The sequence below is a fragment of the Xenopus tropicalis genome, chromosome 8, assembly GCF_000004195.4.
Source record: "Xenopus tropicalis strain Nigerian chromosome 8, UCB_Xtro_10.0, whole genome shotgun sequence".
NCBI lineage: Eukaryota > Metazoa > Chordata > Amphibia > Anura > Pipidae > Xenopus > Xenopus tropicalis.
This window is the reverse complement of record NC_030684.2, coordinates 35,013,739-35,037,580: the sequence shown is the minus strand read 5'-3', so window position 1 is coordinate 35,037,580 and position 23,842 is coordinate 35,013,739. Positions and strand designations below refer to the sequence as shown.

At 40.3% G+C, this 23,842-nt stretch overlaps 1 protein-coding gene across 1 annotated transcript; it reads left to right on the top strand.

The window, feature by feature from the left end:
* The first annotated feature begins 212 nt into the window (after positions 1-212).
* On the top strand, positions 213-22,150 carry tktl2 (transketolase-like 2). The gene is made up of 14 exons (NM_203896.1): positions 213-364; positions 3,324-3,441; positions 8,486-8,599; positions 8,722-8,819; positions 9,810-10,001; positions 10,187-10,314; positions 11,650-11,843; positions 12,216-12,380; positions 12,906-13,062; positions 16,311-16,441; positions 16,760-16,843; positions 17,276-17,372; positions 20,982-21,101; positions 21,760-22,150. The coding sequence occupies exons 1-14, from the start codon at positions 258-260 to the stop codon at positions 21,930-21,932; spliced, it is 1,878 nt and encodes a 625-aa protein (NP_989227.1). The 5' UTR covers positions 213-257; the 3' UTR covers positions 21,933-22,150.
* Positions 22,151-23,842: the final 1,692 nt, after the last annotated feature.

The following is a 23,842-nucleotide window of genomic DNA, read 5'->3' as shown; positions in this document are numbered from 1 at the left end:
GAAAGTGCTGGAGCTGATACACCGGGTCAGTAGGATCCAACAGGAAACCTGGGGCCCGTATGTTCCAAGCGGGGCTATGATAGGGTGACCCCAACTCACCACCGAGGAGCCCCCAATTACAGCACTGTCCTCCCCTTCGCTCCACATGAGCTCATTTCCTTCTCAGCTGTGGGAGGAGCTTAGTTAAAAGGCCGCCCCCAGTGGTGTGAGATCGCAGCGCTGCACAGGTTGGAGGGAGACAAGCGGAGGCTCATACCATGGACACTTACCAGAAACCAGAAGATAAGGAGCTGCAGGCCCTCAAGGATGCGGCCAACCGGCTGCGGATCCATTCCATTAGGGCAACATGCGCCTCCAACTCAGGGTGAGTGGCACAGCCGGCCGGAGTATTGGGGGTCAAAGGGCCTTTCGGCCCTAATGCCGCCCCCCTTCCTTCAGCCTGGCACTTCCATTTCCCTGGCACCCCCATTAGTTCAGCGTATAGTCCCCATCTCTCCTATAGTGAGTCTGACTTGTACAGGGATCCCCTGATCGTACCCGGATGCTTCTTCCTGTTCCTTGCACATGTGCCGCAGTCTTACCCGCCCCTCCTCTCTGGTCCAGACCCCCCTTACACATCCCACGTGTTGGTCTCTTCCTACCCCCCCATCCTCTCACACTTGTGTTTTTCCATTTAGTGTTACTTACTACAGGTGCTCTCTCTGGTCCAGACCCCCTTACACATCCCACGTGTTGGTCTCTCCCACCCCCCCCATCCTCTCTCACTTGTGTTTTCCCATTTAGTACTGGGTGCTACAGGTCTTGGGCGCCCAATATTGTGTTTATTCTAATAATGCTTTGTTATCTCTAAATCAAACTTCATATGAAAAAGCATTTATTTATTTTTTTTATAAACAGGAGACTTGCTTATTTTCAAACTACAACTCCCAGAATTACATTTTTGTGATGTACAATGTGGGCCCTTCAGCAACAACATTTCCTGCTATAGGGAAGGGGTTTGCTGCACTTGGTGACACTGCTGCAAATAACACTGGGCAGGACATGACCGAAAACAAAGGCCATGAATATATCTTTTCTTTCCTGCAAATGTTTCTCTCACTGCCATACAATAAGGCCCCCACTTATTGTTTGTCTATACTGTGTCCCTCACTCATGTTTATCTGTGTCCTTTCCATGTCCTCAAGTCTAATATAGTAACTAGAATAGGCTGATCCCATTGTCATTAGCTGTGGGGGGGTGGGGGTGGCGTGACTCCCTGCAGGCAGGCTGGTGCTGGTCCGATCTGCTCTTATGCAAGGTCTCTTCCTATCTAGTGACCTGTTAAAAGTCCACTGGCAGCAAATGAGTAAACTGCTGGATCGCTGGCAGTGCAGCCATGAAGGCCAAGGGCAGGATACCCCCCCATACACAATCACTCAGTCGTGTGCATTGCTAAAGCTCCAAGACATTTGCAGCATTTTACAACAGAAAGATGTATCGGTCAAATGTTTAACTTATATATAAAAACAGATTGATATGTGCTGAATATTTTGCCTAGTAGGAAACCTTTAGGGTGAAGACACACTGAGTTATTAGTAGCAGCTACTTGTGGCTACAAAAGGAGACAATAATGACCATCTATGGATTGTCTCTAAAGGTGGCTATACACTATATCCCCACCTACGGGTGGCCGATATCTGAACTAGAACAGCGGTAATAGGCACCATCGGTTCGGGGACCGCATCAACGAGCAGATACGGTCCCCGATCCAATGACAAATCAAACCTGCGCGATCGAGATCTGGCCAGATGTCAGTCGGGCAGGCCCATCGTTAGTGCCCATGAACGGGCCGATAAGCTGCCGAATCAGTCTAATTGGCCTGTGTATGGCCACCTTTAGGGCTCTGGCACACGAGGAGATTAGTCGCCCGCGACAAAACTCCCTGTTCGCAGGCGACTAATCTCCCCGAGTTGCCATCACCTGCCATCCCACCGGCGAAAGTGTAAGTCGCCGTTGGGATGGCAGTTGCCTTGTGAGGCTTTTTCGGCGATTTGCCGAAATCACGCCGCCGCGTGGGCCATCCCACCAACGGCTTACACTTTCGCCGGTGGGATGGCAGGTGATGGCAACTCGGGGGATTAGTCGCCCGCGAACAGGGAGTTTTGTCGCTGGCGACTAATCTCCCCGTGTGCCAGAGCCCTAAGGCAGAAGACACACAGAGCTACTAGTAGCAGCTACATGGGACAGCTACAAAAAAAGACAATGCTGATCATTTACTGATAATTGTCTGTGTGATTTAGCAAAAGCAATTCTCAGTATTGTCTATGGCAGGGGATTTTCTGGCATTTAGTAGCAGTGACAAGTAGCTGTGACTAAGTAGCTCTGTGTATCTTCACCCTTAATAGTATGTCCTGCTATTTGGAAAGCTGTTAATTTAATGGCATCTTTTGCAAAGTGTTACCCTCATTAAGTGCCACAGTAGGTCCTGTAGAAAGCTCTAAATACCACAGTCTTGAGGGCAAATGGGGAAAATTTTGATAGCATTTGTGGAACTTCCAAACTGAATATAAAATTGAAACTGACTCTAAATTATCAGTGTCTAACTCCCAAAATGCATTCTAAGTGGGTGATTGTAGTTTGCTTCTGTCTCCAATAAGGGCTCTGGCACACGGGGGAGATTAGTCGCCCGCGATTAACTCCCTGTTCGCGGGCGACTAATCTCCCCGAGTTGCCTACCCCTGCCATCCCGCCGGCGCGATTTCGCGCAAATCGCCGAAAAAGACTCGCGAGTCAGGGAGTTTAATCGCGGGCGACTAATCTCCCCCGTGTGCCAGAACCCTAAGAGGCTTCAAATCTACTTTTCTTTTTTCCTTAATTGCATAAGCAAATTAGGCTAAGGAATGGTATGATAAATTCACATAGCAGGGAACAATAGTAGAGCGTCTACAACTGGCTACTCGGAACTCTGATTTCAATCCTTTTGTAAGACTGACACTGAAGCACATAAGCACCTTAATAACCAAAGCAGCCTGGAGCAAGTTTTGCAGGAAGAATAGGTTAACTTGGTTATGAACAATATGCAAAGCTGGTACCTACTTATTTCCCCAAACTGGTTATTCTTTCAAAAGGGGACTTGGCATAAACAATCCCCACATCTTAATATTTTGTAAACTTTGTATTTCTGTTGGATGTATGCTGGCAAATAAGCTAAAATATATTCATATTTTTAAAAGGCTCTGTATTGTGTCTCATTTGCTTTGGCTTTCATGCTGAGTGTTATGGATGTTCTACATGTAATATATATATGCTTATATCCTCTTCCCTTTGGTGCATGTGACTTGCAGGCATCCCACCTCCTGCTGCAGTGCTGCTGAAGTCCTCTCTGTGCTTTTCTTCAACACCATGAGATATGAAGCAGCTGATCCTGGTAATGCTAACAATGATCGCTTTGTTTTGTCAAAGGTGAGCCAAAAATAGTTTTGACTTTTAAAAATAAAGATAATCGGGAGGGAATAAAGAAGCAGACTGTACACTGGGTAGACTTTTATTTATGTTATAGAATAGCTAATTCTAAGCAACTTTTCAGTTGGCTGTGTTTTTTTGTTTATAGTTTTTAAATGAATTGTCGCCTTCTGCCTCTTTCCAGCTTTCAAATGGGGGGGTCACTGACCCTGGAAGCCAAAACATTATTGCTCTGTGAGGCTACAGTTTTATTGTTACTGTTACTTCTTATTGCAGGTATCGGACCTCTTATCTGAAAACCCATAATCCAGTAGTTCCGAATTAATGAAAGCCCATCTCCCATAGACTCCATTTTAATCAAATAATTCACATTTTTATAAATGATTTCCTTTTTCTCTGTAATAAAACAGTACATTGTACTTGATCCCAACTAAGATATAATTAATCCTTATAGGAGACAAAACAATCCTAGTGGGTTTAATTACTGTTTTACATTTTTTTTTTTAGCAAACGTAAGGTAGGAGATCCAAATTATGGAAAGACCCCTTATCCGGAAAACCCCAGGTCCTGAGCATTCTGGATAATGGGTCCCATACCTGTACTTACCTTTCTATTAAAGTGGATGCTCACCTTCTGAGTTAACTTTTAGTATGATGTTGAGTGTAATATTCTGAGACTTTTTAGTTGGTCTTCATTTTTTATTTGTAGCTTTTAAATTATTTCAATATTTTCAATAAGCAACTCCCTAGTTTGCAGTTTCAGCAGCTATCTGGTTTCTAGGGTTAAAATGACCTTAGTAACCAGCATGGGGTTTGACTGAAAGACTGATATATGAATAGGGTGGGATGGCATGTCGGGGAGATTAGTCGCCCCCCGGTAGTTAAGATTTATTGCGGGCGACTAATCCCTCCGTGTGCCACTGCCCTAAATGTTGCTGCATTTCCTATGCACTTCCTGGATTCGGTTAACCAAAAAGTCTGGTATTAGTAGGCTAAACTGCAAATAATCCCTGAAACCACTAAAAAGAGAAAATGAATGTAAAATGCAGTAGTGCTCAGAGAAGCACCCTGCGTAAGTGTATATGGCAAAAGCCGCTCCAGGTAACTGAAATTTTTACTCTTAAGGCTAATGCCAGATGAGGCGTAGGGTGGATAATTGCGGCAAGCGGAAAGCGCTTGCTGAAAATTCCGCCCTACGCCTCCTACATGTGCCTGCACCCGAATGAATGGAATATGCTCGGGTGTAGGCACATGTAGCGGAAATATGCACAAAAATGCGAGAGTTTGAAAATCTTGCGTTTTTATGCATATTTCGGCTACATGTGCCTGCACCCGAGCGTATTCCATTCATTTGGGTGCAGGCACATGTAGGAGGCGTAGGGCGGAATTTTCGGCAAGCGCTTTTCCGCTTGCCGAAAATATCCGCCCTACGCCTCGTCTGGCATTAGCCTAAAGATATTAAACTGGAGATTTGGCTCTTCTTGTGCAGCGAGCGCAATTGTTATGCTAATGTACTATGACCTGACAGAATGTAAAGCAATATGATACATTTCTCCTCCCCAGTTCAGAGAAGCCGTGCAATTTTAATCTAATAAGATACAAGTGCATTTACATGTATAGATCATTATGTCAAAACATGCTTGTATACCTAGTGATAGACACATTCCTATGAAAATTGATAGGGACGTGTTGGTGTTACTAGACAAGAATGGTCATGACTTTCTTTTGGTACAAAGGTTCCCCTAGCTCCCCCCCCCATCATCACCTACAGACACCAGCAAAAGAAAGCTACAGGAGCCTGTGCTGTTTCTTATAGTCACACTGGGCTGGAGGTTGTGTTCCACAGGCTTCTGTACAATTGTAAGCAGTTTTACTCCGAGACGACCTAAGGTCAACTGAGAAACATACACAGAAGGGGGTTGTGGGAGCACTCCAAGGCTAAATAGAGTATACAAATACAGTGGAAGTGCGACTGATCTGGCCAAATTTGCTACAAGCATACAAAAAGAGAGGGGGGGATTGATCAATGCACATTGCCTGGTCCTCTGTTTCATAAGTAAATTATCTATGCTAGTGCATGTATTTACAAAAAAACAGGGGTTTTTAGTTACAAAATTATGATCATAAGATTGGTAAGCCACCATAGCACGTCAAGGTAAACCCCGTATGGTGGTCCTAACTATTTACCTCTGGTCATATTTTTCAAAGGCTGGCACTCCTGTGCACAGTAGCCATTCTTGATTTGGGGGCCGGTTTGAGTCAGAGGGCTTAGTCCACCCCCATGCCTTCAGCTTTTATAGAGAGAGATTGCCAAGACCACCGCATTGGTTCTACAGGCTTAATCCTCCGCCGCGTGCAGCTTGTAAAGGAGAAGACTGCCCATTAACCAACACATTTTTTAAAGCCATAAGACCACCATTAAAGGGACGCGTGTGGGGGTGCTGCACCCACATGAAAGTTTGGCCATTCTTCCTGCAGAATAACTCTGCTAAAATACATAGATACACAGAAGGGGGTTGTGGGAGCACTCCAAGGCTAAATAGAGTATACAAATACAATGGAAGTGCAACTGATCTGGCCAAATTAACTACAAGCATACAAAAAAGAGAAGGGTATGATCAATCTTATGATCATAATTTTGTAACTAAAAGCCCCTGTTTTTTGTAAATACATGCACTAGCATAGATAATTTACTTATGAAATGGGACCAGGGAATGTGCATTGATCGATCCCCTTCTCTTTTTTTGTATGGTCAACTGAGAAATCATTTGAACATTAAATAAATCTAATAAGCATTAATTCTATCTTAGTTTCATCAAGTACAGGTACTGTTTTATTATTACAGAGAAAAGGGAATCATTTAACCATTAAATAAACCCAATAGGGCTGTTCTGCCCCCAATAAGGATTAATTATATCTTAGTTGGGATCAAGTACAAGGTACTGTTTTATTATTACAGAGAAAAGGGAATCATTTAACCATTAAATAAACCCAATAGGACTGTTCTGCCCCCAATAAGGGGTAATTATATCTTAGTTGGGATCAAGTACAGGTACTGTTTTATTATTACAGAGAAAAAGGAAATCATTTTTAAAAAATTAGAATTATTTGCTTATAATGAAGTCCATGGGAGATGGCCTTCCTGTAATTTGAAACTTTCTGGATAACAAGTTTCCAGATAATAGATCCCATACCGCTGTATATTTAAAAATGGGTCAGTCACTTTAAAGTGATATTATTTATTTTTTTAGTGGTATAAATGTTCTTCTTGCCACCAGCTGTGCTACCTTTATATTACTGGCAAAAATGGATATTGTGTATATTGTGCTGGGGAGGACTCCCCATCATTACATGTATCATTTATAGATGCTTTCCTTGTACTTTTAAAAGCATTGCGTAATGTTAAAAATATATCGTATGAAAGTAACTCTCAATCTTATAAAATCAAACCGGTGAAAACAAGAAGGCACAGGGCTGGAGGGGTTACATGGTGCCGAGAGGCTCAGCAGGCAGTAGGTGCCCTGCGCTTCCCTTAACACCTGTTTAGTATTTGGCTGTTGAGCTGATATAATCAGGTTTCAAATCCTTGTCATCGCATGAGAACTTTGCTCACACCTCCTCCTTCTAATAACTACGCTAGAAGAATCCATGACTGGTGAGGATTTGATATTAAATAAATACTAGCCCATGTTGAAAATAGCTCAAGGCTGGAAAGTGAGTTTGTATATATATCCCAGTGGCAATGATAGAAACTTTTTTTTTTTTTGTTTGCCTTTGAGGAATGGCAAAGCATTTTAAAGGAACAGTAACACCAAAAAAATGAAAGTGTATAAAAGTAATAACAATATAATGTACTGTTGCCCTGCATTGCTACAACTGGAGTGTTTGCCTCAGAAAGGCTACTATAGTTTATATAAGTAAGCTGCTGTGTAGCCATGGGGGCAGCCATTCAAAGGAGAAAAGGCACAGGTTACTTAGCAGATAACAGATAAACCCCCATTATATGGGGCTTATCTACTAGTTATCTGCTATGTAACCTGTGCCTTTTTTCCAGCTTGAATGGCTGCCCCCATGGCTACAATGCTGCTTATTTATATAGTAGCTTTTCTGTAGCAAAAACACAATTGTTTTGCAGAGCAACAGCACATTTTGTTTTAATTACTTTAAAACACTTTAATTTTTTGATGTTACTATTCCTTTAAAGGGCCAGTATACTTTAGCTTGAGTTTTAGCTACATTCAGGCTTCAGTTCCTGTCTGTGTAGAACCTGAAAGATGAATGAGGATATCTGCATAAGGCACAACAAGGTACCTCTGTCTGATGTAGGTTCTCAGGTTTATGTTCTATCTAGGCCCAGTAAATTGGCATATAGCTGTTAGCTCATGTACTAAGTGTCTAGATTTGGATTAATCTAATAGTTTGCTGATGCACTAAATGGCTTTCTGGATAACTGATCCTATACCTGTACGTTTAAAGGAACAGTAACACCAAAAAATGAAAGAGCTTTAAAGTAATAAAAATATAATGCACTGGTAAAACTGGTGTTTGCTACAGTAACACTACTATAATTTATATAATAAGCTGCTGTGTAGCCATGGGGGCAGCCATTCAAGCTGGAAAAAAGGAGAAACAGCACAGGTAACATAGCAGATAACAGATAAGTTCTGTAGATTACAATAGGGTTTTATCTGTTATCTGCTATATGCCTGTGCCTTTTCTCCTTTGAATGGCTGCCTCCATGGCTACATAGCAGCTTATTTATATAAATTATAGTAGACTTTCTGAAGTAAACACACAACTTTTACCAGTGCAGGGCAGCAGCACATTATATTTTAGTTACTTTTATACACTTTCATTTTTTATAGTTGTTACTTTTATACACTTTCATTTTTTGGTGTTACTGTTCCTTTAAGCTCCAAGGCAAACAAGCATTCTCTACCTCCTATGGCTGGAAATGTATGTAATTATGGGATATGAAATGTTTAAAATAATGGGTTTGTAGGTAATGTATGCTATACATGCAGCTGAGTACTGTGTGTTTGCAGGGCCATGCTGCTCCCATCCTCTATGCTGCTTGGGCAGAGGCTGGCTACATCAAGGAATCGGACCTGCTCAACTTGAGGAAAATCGATTGTGACCTGGAAGGACATCCAACTCCTGTAAGTATCTGCATCTTCTCTCTTTGGCAGCAGGTAGCTACTAGAGTGGCCACTAGCCAAGAATTTGTTCCATGTAGCTTTTATTGCAGACTTGTAACCCCACTCTTTTTTTACTTTTTCAGAAATTGCCCTTTGTTGATGTTGCAACTGGATCCTTAGGACAAGGGCTGGGGGCATCTTGTGGCATGGCATACACTGGGAAATACTTTGACAAGGCTAGGTAAGTCCTTTTAAGGCTCAACATTTAAATGTTTTGTATATCATTTTTTCTTATTGATTGACTTATATTAGGATTTATTTATTAGTTCAGAAATTATAAGCGAAGTGTCACAAGATGAACATTCCTGTTTTCAGTTGAGTAGACAGCATCTATAGCAATATCAGTAAGAAAATACAGGGTTACAGTAATGTTCTGCTCTGAAGTACCTTATATGTTTAAAATGCTGATATGTATAAGTACTTTTGTGCAGGTATTGTTGTGTTTATGCTCAGCTAACTACCCACAATGACATCTGTTCAAATGTTGCAGCTTCAAGGTTGCATTGATTGACTTAGTGGGATGCTTAAGGATAGTAATAGTAAAGCCTGCAAAGAAAGGCTCTGGCAGTTCAAGGAAGCTTAAATTGGCAAGCTGACAATAGCAGTGATGGCAATATCTTTATATAACCACTAGGGGGAGTGTTAAAGTTTTTTGCAAGCTTAACATACATTTGTCTCATCGAGAAATATTGCTGTTGTAAAATGTATTTTTAACTCTATATAGCATTTTTATATAGCTTTACTAGAATACGTAGTGCTTTTTAGTTTTATGCAGGTATACTTGAAGCAAAGTTCCCCTTATACTGACTTAAAACTCCCCAAAGTGTGTGTGTGTGTGTGTGTGTGTGTGTGTGTGTGTAAAAAAAAAAAAAAAAATATATATATATATATATATATATAATTTTTTTTTTTTTTGTTTTGAGGTTAAGAAGTTTGTAACCCAAGCTTCATTTAGGACTTATTGAAAAGTGCATTAATTGTTACACCCCTCACTAATTAAACTGCCTTATTAGCAGCGCAGTGTCTTCTCTTAAAAACGGCACCCATATGAATTATTCCTTATTGCCTACTTTTTGTTATCCTGTGTGTCATGGCTTGGACAGCCACTCATTCATACTCAGTCATACTGATCTTTCTACATTTGGTGGGGCCCCCCTCCATGTTTCTGCAGTTACCGTGTCTACTGCTTATTGGGAGATGGTGAATCCTCTGAGGGAGCTGTCTGGGAAGCCATGGCCTTTGCCTCTCATTACCATTTGGACAACCTTGTGGCCATATTTGATGTCAACCGCTTGGGCCAGAGTGAAGCTGCACCTCTTCAGCACCAGACTGATATCTACATGAAGAGATGTGAAGCCTTTGGGTAACTTTTTGTATTTATGCAGTTCCCAGAGCAGCCTGTATACATGTTATGGGAAATGCTGGCCTCTAGAAAAAACCATATACCAGCAGTCTACTTGAATTGTATAGTAAACTTTCCTGTGTGCCAATAAATAGTTCATAAACAGGCTCACTGTTTTTATTTACATCTATAAACCTTTGTTACAGGTGGAACACCTATGTTGTGGACGGCCATGATGTGGCAGAGCTTTGCCATGCTTTCTGGCAGGCTGCTCACGTAAAGGACAAGCCCACAGCAATCATTGCTAAAACCTACAAGGGCAAAGGTATTTCAGGTAAGCTGAAGTGCTTCCATTTTGGTAGTAGTTTACTTTTAGAACAATGTGCAAAAATAAGTATTAAAATAACAATGTTTTTAAAATTGTAGTATTTTATAATTGTGTAGTCATATAAGTATTTATAGAATCCAGTGACCTCTGGCAGCCAGACTTTGAAAAAATGCTCAGTTTGCTTGCTGAATGTTGTAGCTATGGGACCCCTTATCCAGAATGCTCGGGACCTGGGGTTTTCCGGATAAGGGGTCTTTCCGTAATTTGAATCTACTACCTTAAGTCTATTAAAAAATAATTCAGTAAACTCAATAGGATTGTTTTGCCTCCAATAAGGATTAATTATATCTTAGTTGGGATCAAGTACAAGGTACTGTTTTATTATTACAGAGAAAAAGGAAATCCTTTTCAAAAATGTGAATTCTTTGATTAAAATGGGGTCTATGAGACATGGCCTTTACGTAATTCGGAACTTCCTGGATTATGGGTTTTCAGATAAGGGGTCTGATACCTGTACTTTGTTCTACTTGCAGGGAAAACTTCAGATTTTTGCATTCTGAAAAGGGGCATGTAAAGTTGTAAGTGAGGAGGGTAGAGAAGCATGTGCTTTGTGTAATATTCTTCTGTAAGTTTAGTTCCCCTTAAAAGCAGGTTTTACAAAATGCACGAAGAAATAAAGTTAAAATCACAAGGAGGTGCCAAACTATTAGCCATACCTGGTGATTATAATTGCATACCTAATACCCCACCCCAGGCCGGTGCTTTTATTTGCTGATTATATTAACATTGGAGACAAACATCACCAGTGATGTTGCCCATAGCAACCAATAAGATCTTTGTTATTGATTCCTAATTTAAAGGTGACCATTTTAATTAAGAATGCACCGAATCCATGATTCGGTTTGGGATTCAGCCTCTTTCAGCAGAACTGAATCCTAAAAATCATGTGACTTTGTCACATAAATACAGAAGTTGAAAATGTTTCGCTGCACACTCTAACCCTTCCTTATCCTAATTTTCATACGCAAATTAGGATTCTGATTCGGTTTGGCTTAAGGGTGAATCTTGCACCAAGGATTTGGAGTTCGGTTTGGGTCCTGAAATAGTAGATTTAATTGATGATAATGCATCCCTAGTTCAAATCTTATTGCTGATTTGCTTACTATGGGCAACATCACTGATCAGGCTTGTCTCCAATGTTAATAAGTACGCCACTTGGTGTTCATTAGTTACTCAAAGTGTTCTTTATTAAAGCTAAATTTGCTGTGGTGCCAACTTCTATTGTCATGTATGATGGGACTCTGATAGTCATAAGGTAGTGTGATGTTCTCTGCTTTTCAGGGGTTGAAAATGAAGATAACTGGCATGGAAAGCCTATGCCAAAAGACAAAGCTGAATCCATCATCAATGAAATCCAGAGTCAGATCCAGACCAATAGGAAGCTAAGCCCTCTGGTTCCCATTGCAGATGCACCAAAGATTAGCATTTCAGACATAACCTTTCCTTCTCCCCCAAACTACAAGATTGGTGACAAGGTGAGGAACGGCTATGGGAATTACCTACAAAAAAAACCACGTGCTTTTAGTCCAATGGTTGACAAACCTTTTTAATTCAACCCTCACTTGAAGGTACAATCTTTGCCCAGGGCCCCATTAATTCCTAAAATAAGTACATGTGTAGGAAAATGTACTGGTGTAGCAGTCAGATTCTTTTTGTGCAGAAAATACATATTTACCCTAGCCAATCTTGAGCTTGGTAGTCAGCTCTCTAGGATAGAAAATGGACAATTTTTTATTTCTCACTTTAACTGGTGTTTAGACTGAGCCCCAGCTACTGCTCTGGGGGTGGGGGGATCCAGCCTTTCTCCCTTTCCATCTAAGTTAACATTGTAACACTTTTACTTGCAGATTGCAACCCGCAGAGCTTATGGCCTGGCTCTCGCTAAACTGGGACATGCAAACAGCAGAGTTATTGCCCTTGATGGAGACACAAAAAACTCCACTTTCTCCGAGATCTTTAAGAAGGAGCACCCAGACCGCTACATCGAATGCTTCATTGCTGAACAGAACATGGTATGACCGTGCAGTCTGTAACATGCCAGACAGAAGCAGATTGGTGCATTTCTGTTTCACACTTGCGCTAGCTGTTCTGCTATACAATAGAGCAGGAATGTATGTCTGTATAACTTTATTTATAAAGCGCCACAAGGGTACGCAGCGCTGTACAATCTTACAAAATACAAAATTACACACAGGGAGGACAAGTGATGTAATAAATACAATAAATATATATAAATGTACAGGGAATAAGTGCCATGAGACACAGTAGGAAGGAGGTCCCTGCCCTGTACAGCTTACAAGGAATGCATCATTTAAGGCTTTCAACCATAGCAGGCCTGGATTTCAGTAGGCAGTATCATTTTGTATTTGCCCTAGACAAATAGTCAGTTTCCAGTGGGTTATTGGACCAGCAGAAATTGTATTCTATTACTACTCCCTTTTAAAGGCAGACTGATTAGTTAATATTTTAGTTAAGTGTTTTATGAGGTATTTTTGTGTGTTCTGAAGTTTAAAGTATGTCTTTCTCTCCTCCCCCAGGTGAGTGTGGCAATGGGATGTGCCACACGGAACCGCACAGTGGCTTTTGCCAGTACATTTGCTGCCTTCCTCTCAAGGGCCTATGATCACATTCGCATGGGGGCCATCTCACAGTCCAATGTCAATCTCTGTGGCTCTCACTGTGGAGTCTCCATTGGTGAGTGACTTGTTACTGCAGCTAGTGGGTTTCTTTTGTCCATCTTTCTATCCTACATTTTTTTTTTTTATGTAAGGCAGGGTTGCCATGTCTTGAGATCAAATGTGGCAAGACTACATCTCCTAATGTGACTTTAAACTTTGATTGAATGGAGAATTCAGGGAGTTGGATTCCTGCAACATCTGTGAATCTAAACTTCCGCTATATTGATGGAAATTTCTCTATGTACCACAAAGATAAAACCAAATTAAAAACTTTCCCAGTAAATGTTATTAGGAGGACTGTTGGTCTGGGTGAGCAGTAAGGAAAGGGTGCTTCTTTTAGTGGAATCGCCAGTTATCTATAAATAGTGTAGCCATATTTAGCAAGTTATGTACAATAATATCTTGTTGATGTCAAGAACCAACCACTAGATGGCAGCGCACATCAGTGACAGATCACTGTTTTGTCTGCAGTCTGTAAACCTTCACACCCTTTCCTTAGCACCACCTGTTATCGAGTGTCAGGGGTAGATTTGGCTGTGTTTGTGTTCTTCACACATTCAAAGCACCCTTTAACAAGCTGGCAGGGTATGAGTAGCTTCCTGTCCTCAGGACAGTGCTCACCCACTGGGTAGATGCAAAGCCAGTGAAATACTTGTCAGATAACAAAATTCTTTTGGCAGCTACTGGAGCTCATCCATGCATCACAGCTTCTGCTTTTACTAAAGTGAAGCCAACATAGTTTGTTCTCTGTCTATTTTATCACAACATGTAGAGAAATTTAAACATACAACTTTTTCTCATGTGCAGGAAAACTGACTGTACCTGCATTTATAATGCAAATTAACTATTAAGAAAGGCACATAAAGGTCATGATGGTACCGCGGTATAGTATAGGGAGCCCAATGCAGATAATTGTGTTGACATCTGACTAAAACCTAAACAATTACAATTTATATGAAGCTGTCTTCACAGTTTTATTAATGTTTGTGTTGGCAAGTTCAGCATGTTCATGCTTTTGGGCAGCTGCCACCCCAGACTTTATCCTAATGCCCTGTCGTGCATGACAAACCTTGTCTTAATATTTTACTACTTAAATTACTTCATTTGCTTACAAATAGGCATGACTACAAATTCACACAGTGCATATAAAATCTGAACTGAACTGGATGCACCCACTTGTACCTAAGGCTAGGGGCACACAGTGTCTTTTTTTTTTTTTTTTTTTTTTCTGTTCCACTGAAGAAAACATGACCTGCTGTCGGTCTTTGTCTCGTAAATACTTACTTTTTAAAATTTCCCTGACGAAACCTACTCAGTGCAATTGCAGGCGCTGATTGTGTTTTCCATATGCCCCTGACTTAAAAGACCAGGAGCTCCGCTTAGACAGCTGGTTTCCTTTAGGAGTGTCAATAGGAAGGGTTCTCTGTATTGTACTGTACAATGGACTGATGACTGAAGTGTGCAGGCTTTAACATTAATTACTCTTGCAAAGCAGCCCTTAAGAGAGGTTGCAGTATATTAAAGTGCAAGCAAATGGCAAGCCTAATTTCCAGCTTCAGCTCTTTTAAAAGTCATACTGGAGAACTTTGAACATGTTTAAAGGGCCAAAATGCAAATACAGTAAGATCTGCACACTGACCCTAAGCATATTGTGTATGTAAAGTGTCTTGTGTGTTTGGCGTATATACAGCAAAAACTCATGAAAGCTCCTGCCTGGGACTGTGCTGGGATAGTCTCTACTAGTGACAGCTGAAGATAGGCTGTTGGGGATCCTGAGATGTAACGGAATGTCATGCAGTTTGATTAGAATGGTGCAGTCAGCTGTTCCCCCTCTCTGGTTTCCTACGGATCAGTCATACCCTATAAAGGAAATAGAGTGCAAAAACAAGAACTCTCTAAATAGACTTATTAGACGCCCTAGTGAACAAAACTTAAGCCCCCACCATAAGTAGATTATGGTTGATTTTTGATAGTGTTCATAATATTGAATGGTGGTTAAGCCTGTTCCTGGGTCCTCCACAGCATGGCCATAAACCATGAATAGAGTACTTCTTTTGAGATATGAGCTCTGCATGCAGTTCCCAAGGGATTTTGGATAATTTTTCTTCAGGTTCTTCTGGATAATCAGATGGTGCTTGTTCACCTCAAATTCTTTAAGGACAAAGATAGATGGGATGTTTTGTCACCCACAGTCTCTGCTGCAGCACGTGACAAAACGTCTGCTTCCTCTCCATTGGCTAACATGCAAATCACCGCTGGGAAAATATATATGTACAATGCAAAGTTGCCCAAAGTTTCCTTCCAGGGAAGCTTCAGGCTACTCTAGAAATTAGCTGTACCACTAATGGTTCCCCTGTGTTGATTTGTATATTAGCCGATGGAGAGGAAACAAGATGTTCTGTCACCTGCTGTAGCAGAGATTAATTGTGGGAGACAACATCCCGTCTGTCTTGTCCCCAAGGTGACACTACAGCTTTGAGTAGATTTGAGAATGTAAGGCATTCCATATTGTGTTTTGAGCCTCTGCAGTATTACCTTGGCCTTGTGCTTTTCATCCTTCTTCACCGTCCATTCTTTGTTTTAAGAAGATAAGCAACCCCTTAGCATGACCCTACTGCCACCATATTTCACTGTAGTTTGCATTAGTGTCCCAGTTGCAGTGTGGGGATTTTTGGTCTGAGATGTCATACAATCCAACACTGCCTACACCTTTGACTGAATCACTTTTTTATTTTTTAATCTGTACCTACAGATTTTCAAATTCCAAAACATATCTGGATTGGGTACATCCCTAATAAATACACCTCATGAAGTAGCCGTTAAAACATTGGTGTGGAGAGATAAAAAAAGAAAACAGCCCGTCCCCTTTCAAATATTTATACTGAGCACTTTTAAGTGCCTTTCATTGATATAGTCCCTGTTCCTTTAGTGGGTTATTTGTCATCACATCGGCCAACAGGTTTAAGGCTGATGGCCCACTAAGCAAGTTTGTCGCCCATGATAGATTTTTGCTAATCCCTCCAAAATGTCTTTCCACAGATGACTCCTATTGCCACGGAAAGGCATTTTGGAGTGTTTTGTTTTTTGCCTGCAGAGAGCTGTCATGGGCAGATTTATTTTGGAAAAGACCAATTGCAAAATGTAATAATAGGTTAATTCCAAGGTGATCTGCCCCTTAACAACTTTTAAAGGTCCAATTTCATCCTTACAGCATGTTGTTTATAATGTGAATGTGCTATGCTGAGCCTTGTGTGTGTTCCTCAGGTGAGGATGGTCCTTCTCAGATGGCTTTGGAGGATCTTGCAATGTTCCGTGCTATTCCAACTTGTACAGTCTTCTATCCCAGTGATGGAGTTTCAACCGAACATGCTGTCTTTTTAGCAGCCAACACTCCAGTAAGTGCTGTGCTTACCCTGGCTTATTGCAACTCTCGGTAATTCAGCAGGGTGGGCTATATAATTCATAATTAGCTGCAGTTGCACAGATGCAGGTTACATATACCTGTATAGCAATGATTAATATTAAAAGGCAAGAAAATTTAATTCTTGACATAAGTCACTTAAGTGTTCAAATCCAAGTATATTCTCCTGCAGTCAGGCATTGCTATCAGTGTGTACAGTTACACTCCCCATATTGCAAGCATGATTTTGACTTAGTCGAAGCATATCTGTTCATTGTATTTTCTTATGACATGAATATTTAATATATTTTAGGGTATCTGCTTCATCCGAACCAGCCGCCCAGACACTGCTGTTATATATTCTCCAGATGAGAAGTTTGAAATTGGGCAAGCAAAGGTAAAATGATCACATGTATCTGAATAAGTGTTTTAATGCCAGAAATATGTATGTATGTATGTAAATCTTTATTTATAAAGCGCTACTTATGTACGCAGCGCTGTACAGTAGAATACATTAATACAAACAGGGTGTTAATAAGATAATAGATAAATACAAAGTATAATAATAAATACAGATAAATACAGCAGCAATAAGTTAAGAGTCGAGGACACAAGAGGAAGGAGGTCCCTGCCCCGTAGAGCTTACAATCTATATGGGAGGGTAACTAACAGACACAAATAGGGCTAACAGACACAAATAGGTGTCACAAACATATGTGCCATTTTGTGGGGTGTGTGGAGGGGGGGTGTTTACTGCTGGAGAAGCCTTATCGTTTGTTTCTTAAAGCATGTGAGTATGTAATATTTACTATAAATTTGTCTAAATCAGGTGGTGCGCCAGAGCAGCTCTGATAGGGTAACGGTTATTGGTGCTGGAGTGACTTTACATGAGGCCTTGGCAGCAGCTGATGAACTTGCTAAGCAAGGTAACGTTTCTTTGTTCTAAAATTTCCCTTTGTGTCCTGTCCCTAATATCTAAAGAGGATTCAGAATTTCAAAGCACACACTCTTCATTTTAAAGGGGTTGTTTAACCCTTTTACTGCCAGCCATTTTGGTCAAAGCGGAACTTGTATTGCCAGACAGTTTTTGAACATTTTGCACTGTTTCACTTTAGGGGCCTTTCCTCGGGGGGACTTTTAGTTTACCAAGGAAAACAATATATCGTTTTTTTCAGAACAACCTAAGTTTTCAAAATATGGTAGAATTTTTGTGTAATTCCAATTCTGTAACAAGATATAGGCTTCTAAATGTCTAAAAATGCAAAAAAAATCAAATTTTCCATAATATAATCACACATACTAGAAACAAAAATTATTTTATGCACGAATATACAACTGATTTGGAAAGTCCCATGTCTCCTGAACGTGCCAATACCAAATATATATAGTTTTATGGAGATTTCTCACTTGTATAGGTCAAAAACTCCCAGCAGTACACTACCAAATTCCCAAAGCACTGCTCCAAAAAAACTGCATACTTTGGATTTCAAGGCCAAAATTCCACTAACAGAAGGTTTATCCCAGAAAATTGTACATTTTTGGAAAGAACAGATTCTGGGGAATACAGAATAGGCACAACTGTCTGTCTACTCCAAACTATCAAGTCGCAATGCTTTCCTAAAGTTATTGGTTTTTATCAAAATTTGTGATTTTTTTTAAAAATCGCTTCAAAGCTTCTAGTCTATAGTATCTTATCTCCTACAGGTCATAAAGTAACCAAATAAAACACCCTAAATATGAATGCCTGGGGTCCACTGAACAGTTTGATGCCCAATATGTATAGGTTTACCTAAGTATGTGGCATGTAGGGGCCCCAATGTGAACATACCCCCATATGAACTGTCATTTCTGTCATTTCAGCTTCTGCAAAATCAACACATTTACATCATTATATGTGGGATAAAGCTACAAAAAAGTACGCTCACCCCAGAAAGTCATATATTTTTGGAAAGTACACATTCCCCCGAATCTAAAATGGGTACCCATGTCTTTCTACTCCAAAGTACCAAGCCGCACAGCTTTTCTAAAGTTAGCAATTTTGATGACATTTCCAAAAATCCCCTCAAAGCTTCCACTTTGCAGCATCTTATCTCCCACATAGTGTTAGGTACCAAGATAAAACACCCTAAATTTGAACGCCAGGGGTCCACTGAACAGTTTGATGCCCAATATGTATAGGTTTACCTAAGTATGTGGCATGTAGGGGCCCCAATGGGAACATACCCCCATATGATCTATCATTTCAGCTCCTGCAAAATCAACACATTTACATCCTTTATGTGGGATAATGCTACAAAAAAAGTACATTCACCCCAGAAAGCCATATATTTTTGGAAAATACACATCCCCCCGAATCTATAATGGGTAAATATTTCTTATTGCTACAAAGTACCAAGCTGTAAAGCTTTCCTAAGTTTGCAGATTTATATGACATTTTCGAAAATCGCATAAAAATGTTGCAATTTGCCGCATTTATCTCTCACAATTTCTTGATAAAGATCAGATAAAGACAAATCACCCCAAAAAGGAACACCGGAGGTCTACTGAACAGTTTGATGCCCAATATGCATAGATATACCAAAGTCTGCGGTATGTACTGAACCCAAAATGAAAATAGCGCATAAGGATTTCTCGCCTGCCAGCTCAGCTTTTGCACACAGAGCCCCCTGTCAGTGTATTATGTGCCAAAACTTCCCCTAACCATACAGTGACCCCCACAAAACCATATATTTTTGGAAAGTACACATTCTGACAAATCCAACAAGGGTAAAGAGTCCTTTCTACACCAAAGTACCAATCTGCAGAGCTTTCCTAAAGTTATTGGTTTTTATGACATTTCAGAAAATCGCCTAAAAATGTTGCAATTTGCCGCATTTATCTCACACAATTTCTTGCGTACAAAGGCAAGTCACCCCAAATAGGAACACCAGAGGCCTACTGAACAGTTTGATGCCCAATATGCATAGATATACCAAAGTCTGCGGTATGTACTGAACCCTAAATGAAAATAGCGCATAAGGATTTCTCGCCTGCCAGCTCAGCTTTTGCACACAGAGCCCCCTGTCAGTGTATTATGTGCCAAAACTTCCCCTAACTATACAGATCCCCCACAAAACCATATATTTTTGGAAAGTACACATTCTGACAAATCCAACAAGGGTAAAGAGTCCTTTCTACACCAAAGTACCAAGCCGCAGGATTTCTCGCCTGCCAGCTCAGCTTTTGCACACAGAGCCCCGTCAGTGTATTATGTGCAGTAACACCCCCTAACTATACAGTGACCCCCAGAAAACCATATATTTTTGGAAAGTACACATTCTGATGAATTCAAAATAGGTAAAGTTATTTTTGTACACCAAAGTTACACCTGGCAAAGCTACGCTAAAAACAGATCAGGAACACTTATATAGGGATAAAATGTGATAAAACCACAAAAATTGTGCAAATCAGTGAAACAACAAAATAAGTTACATGACAGTGTAATTAGTGGCCAGAATATCTGATCCAATAGTTACGCTGTCAAAATAAACAGTTTTTAGGTAAAAGAAAATAAAAACAAAGTGGTAATATGAAAAAAAAAAAAAGCAAAACAAAAAAAAACCAAAGTGTTTGTGTATACATGTGTGTACATGTGTAAAAGTTGTGTGATAGTGTGTAAGTGTGTATATGAGTGTAAATAAGTGTATAAAAGTGTGAAAAATGAAAAAAAAAAATAAAATAAAATAAAAAAATGCTAAAATGTGTGCTGTAAGTGTGTGTAAATGTATGTAAGTGTGTATAAATGTATGTAAATGTGTGTAAAAGTGTGTAAATGCAATAAAAAAAAAAAAGTCCTTACCTGTTCCTGAAGACCGATCGCCTCCTTCCTCATTTGGGCCGGCGCTGGGGGAGAGGGAGGAAGCAGGAAGCAGCAGATGCGATGCGATCGCATCTGCTGCTTCCTGGAGGGTCCTGCGAGCGATCGGTTCGCAGGACCCTGATGACAGCCCCCCTGGCACATTGCCCAGGGGGGCTGTCATTGTTAGAAGCCCTCTGCAGCGCTTAAACGCCAACGACGTATGAGACACGTCGTTGGCGTTTAAGCCCTTTTACTGCCAGCACGTATGCCATACGTGCTTGGCAGTAAAAGAGTTAAATCTAGACTATAAATCTCACAATATAAGGCTGATTAGTAAATAAATCAGTTTAGTACATGGCGGCTCTGAAACCAGTGCAATTAGCATCCGGATTTAATAATCAGCCCTGTAGCATAAGCTAATAAACCAGGCAAAACTAATTTTCTTCCTATTTCTAAGGATCCTTGAACTTAGCTTCACAACAGCTGCCCAAAGCATCCAAGATGGGGGAGCTCTTGTGACAAATTTGAAGGCCTGGATCATTACTACTATAGACACTATTGTACAAAAGCAATGTGCTACACTACAGCAAAGGCAAAAGGTTCTGTTCATACCAACAACTAGTATATCCCTATTAGTTTTGGCTATTGTATTATTAACATGCTGCTATTAAACTTCTTCTTTCCTCCCTGTATTCAGGTATCAATATTCGTGTGGTTGACCCCTTTACCATTAAACCATTGGATGCTGCAACAATTCTATCCAGTGGTCGGGCAACTGGCGGACATATAATTACTGTGGAAGATCATTACAGAGAAGGTAAAACCACTTTAATTTTTGAGGCCAATGTACCACTATGGGGCATTCATGGTTTTCTAAAATGATGCTTAATATGTCTATCATCTAATCTATGGCAAACACACTGCTCCATTATTCCTTACTAGCTTCTATCATGTGGTAGTACAGGTATAGGACCCGTTATCAAGAATGCTCGGGACCAAGGGTTTTCCAAATAAGGGGTCTTTCTGTAATTTAGATCTCCATACCTTAAGTCTACTAAAAAAATCAGTAAAACATTAATTAAACACAATAGGATTGTTTTGCCTCCAATAAGGATTAATTATATCTTGGGATCAATGGCAAGGTACTGTTTTATTATTACAGAGAAAAAGGAAATCGGTTTCAAAATTCTGAATTATTTGCTTATAGTGGAGTCTATTCGGAGCTTTCTGGATAACTGGTTTCCGGATAAGGGATCCAATCCATGTATTAACTGTCATGAAGCAGTATGGCAGCCGGCCAACCATCATAGAAATGTACAAATGTTTCACATTCTTCTAGACAGGCTATGCTTTCAGTGGGTTTTTTTTTTTATTGTGGCAGAGCAAAGGTTAACCTTTTAAAATCAAATACTGCCCTAGTTTATAGCACTACCAACCCAATTGCTGTGATTGTTAACATCCCCATTCTTTTTCAGGTGGACTTGGAGAAGCAGTCTGCGCTGCAGTTGCAGGAGAACCAGGGTTCATTGTCCAAACTTTGGCTGTGCGTGGCGTCCCCCGAAGTGGAAAGCCAACGGAACTTCTAGACCTGTTTGGCATAAGTTCTAGATGCATTGTTGAAGCTGTTAAATCTACCTTTGCAAATTAATTTCAGGCTGATCCATTCTTCAGGCGCTATAACAAACATTTTAACATCAGCTTCTTCCATTCACCTCCTGCACTACCTCCTCCATCTTGACAAGTTCTAAGTTTGTTGTTGTCTGTAAATGTCATTCAACACTAGCTGGTCTCTAGAATCCTAACAGTCCCAAGCTGTCTCCTGTTTCACACTCTCAGCACTTATAATAAAGAGAAGAATGTCAACCATTTGTTCCTGGCTTGTAAAGATTTTATTATACTTCACAGCCCATTTTAAGGATGTGAATCTACAATCTCCCAAGAGAAGTCTTGCATGAAAAAATGGTTTTTATTCAGTTGTGGTTTAAAATAAATTGGGATGGGAAAGTCACTGTCACTTTTTAAGATGAGCTGTCTCCATATACCGGTACTAATGCATAGCTTTAAGTCCTTGCATTTTATTATCTTCACTCTGCCAGTCTAATCCACTATAACAAATTTTAGAAACCGTTTAATGCCAACAGACCTTTACTTTTTACCCTGAAGGTTTCCGGCTAAATTGTGCTTAATATGGTTGAATCTTTCCTGGTTTAGTTGCAGGTTCTCTTTAAAATAGGGTATTGGAACACTGCACCTGATGTTGAATCTGCAGTACAGGTATAGGACCTATTATCCAGAATGCTTGGGACCTGGGGTTTTCCGGATAAGTGATCTCCATACCTTAAGTCTGCTAAAAGAAAATAATTTTAAATATTGAAGAAACCCAGTAGGGTTGTTTTGCCTCCAATAAGGATTAATTATATCTTAGTTGTGATCAAGTACAAGGTACTGTTTTATTATTACAGAGAAAAGGGAATTGTTTAACCATGAAATAAACCCAATAGGGCTGTTCTGCCCCCAATAAGGGGTAATTATATCTTAGTTGGGATCAAGTACAGGTACTGTTTTATTATTACAGAGAAAAAATCATTAAAAAAAAAAAAAAAAAGACTCCATTATAAACAAATAATTCTATGGAAGATGGCCTTTCCGTAATTCAGTACACTCTGGATAACGGATCCCATACCTCTATTCTTAGGCTTGCCAGACCCCCTGTTTAAAGAGATTATTATACAGAATGAGTTTGTAGGTGCTAGTAAGGTAATTGTAATTAGGGATGCACAGAATCCAGGATTCGGTTAGGTCTTCGGCCTTTTGCGGCAGGGTTTGGATTCACCTGAATCCGCAGTCCTGGCCAAACAGAATACAAAGTAGCATATGCTAGTTATGATTTGGAACGGTTAAATGTCCATGGGAAGTGAAAAAATGTTCGCCCCTTCCACATCCTAATCGGCATACGCTAAATAGTATTCAGTTTGGGATTTGGCCAAATGCCTTGGGATGGATTTGGAGGTTCGGCCAAACCCAAAAAACTGGGTCCGGTACATCCCTAATTGTAATCTTTCCAGAAAGACGAACAATTTCAACAAGGTTGAAAGTTGGTAAAGTAACCAGTTTCTTGGCTGAAAGGAAACCAAACAAAAGAACAAATATAATGGATAGGTAACTTGCAGCTCTCTTGTTGGCCTGCAACTGCCACTGAACTGTTAACAAGGATGCTGGGAGTGGGAGTGTGGCTCCATCTAAGTTAGGGACACACCTGCAATTCAATGGAATATATTTAAATAAGCTTTGGTTGCTCCAGACACTTGTCTACTGAGGAAGCATTTTTGTTGATCAGACAAAAAACAAGCCCATTGCTTAGTGCCCTGCCAATATGTCATTGTATAGTTGCACTTATAGAACAGAGGTTCCTAAGCAAAGCAGCGGGTGGATGGGGGAGAATAAAGGGTAATAGATTGCCTCCTCCATATTAAAAAAAAAAAAAGGGGGGGAGGTTATTGTGGTTACCCTAGACTTAAACCCCCAGCATGCTTTTGTTATGGTTTTAGGAATGTTGGG

Excerpts from the sequence above, each read along its gene's own strand:
- tktl2 (NM_203896.1), top strand. The coding sequence starts at position 258 with ATGGACACTTACCAGAAACCAGAAGATAAGGAGCTGCAGGCCCTCAAG. Across the intron at positions 3,442-8,485 it reads ATCGCTTTGTTTTGTCAAAG|GGCCATGCTGCTCCCATCCT; the intron begins GTGAGCCAAAAA and ends GTGTGTTTGCAG. Across the intron at positions 17,373-20,981 it reads TGATGAACTTGCTAAGCAAG|GTATCAATATTCGTGTGGTT; the intron begins GTAACGTTTCTT and ends CCCTGTATTCAG.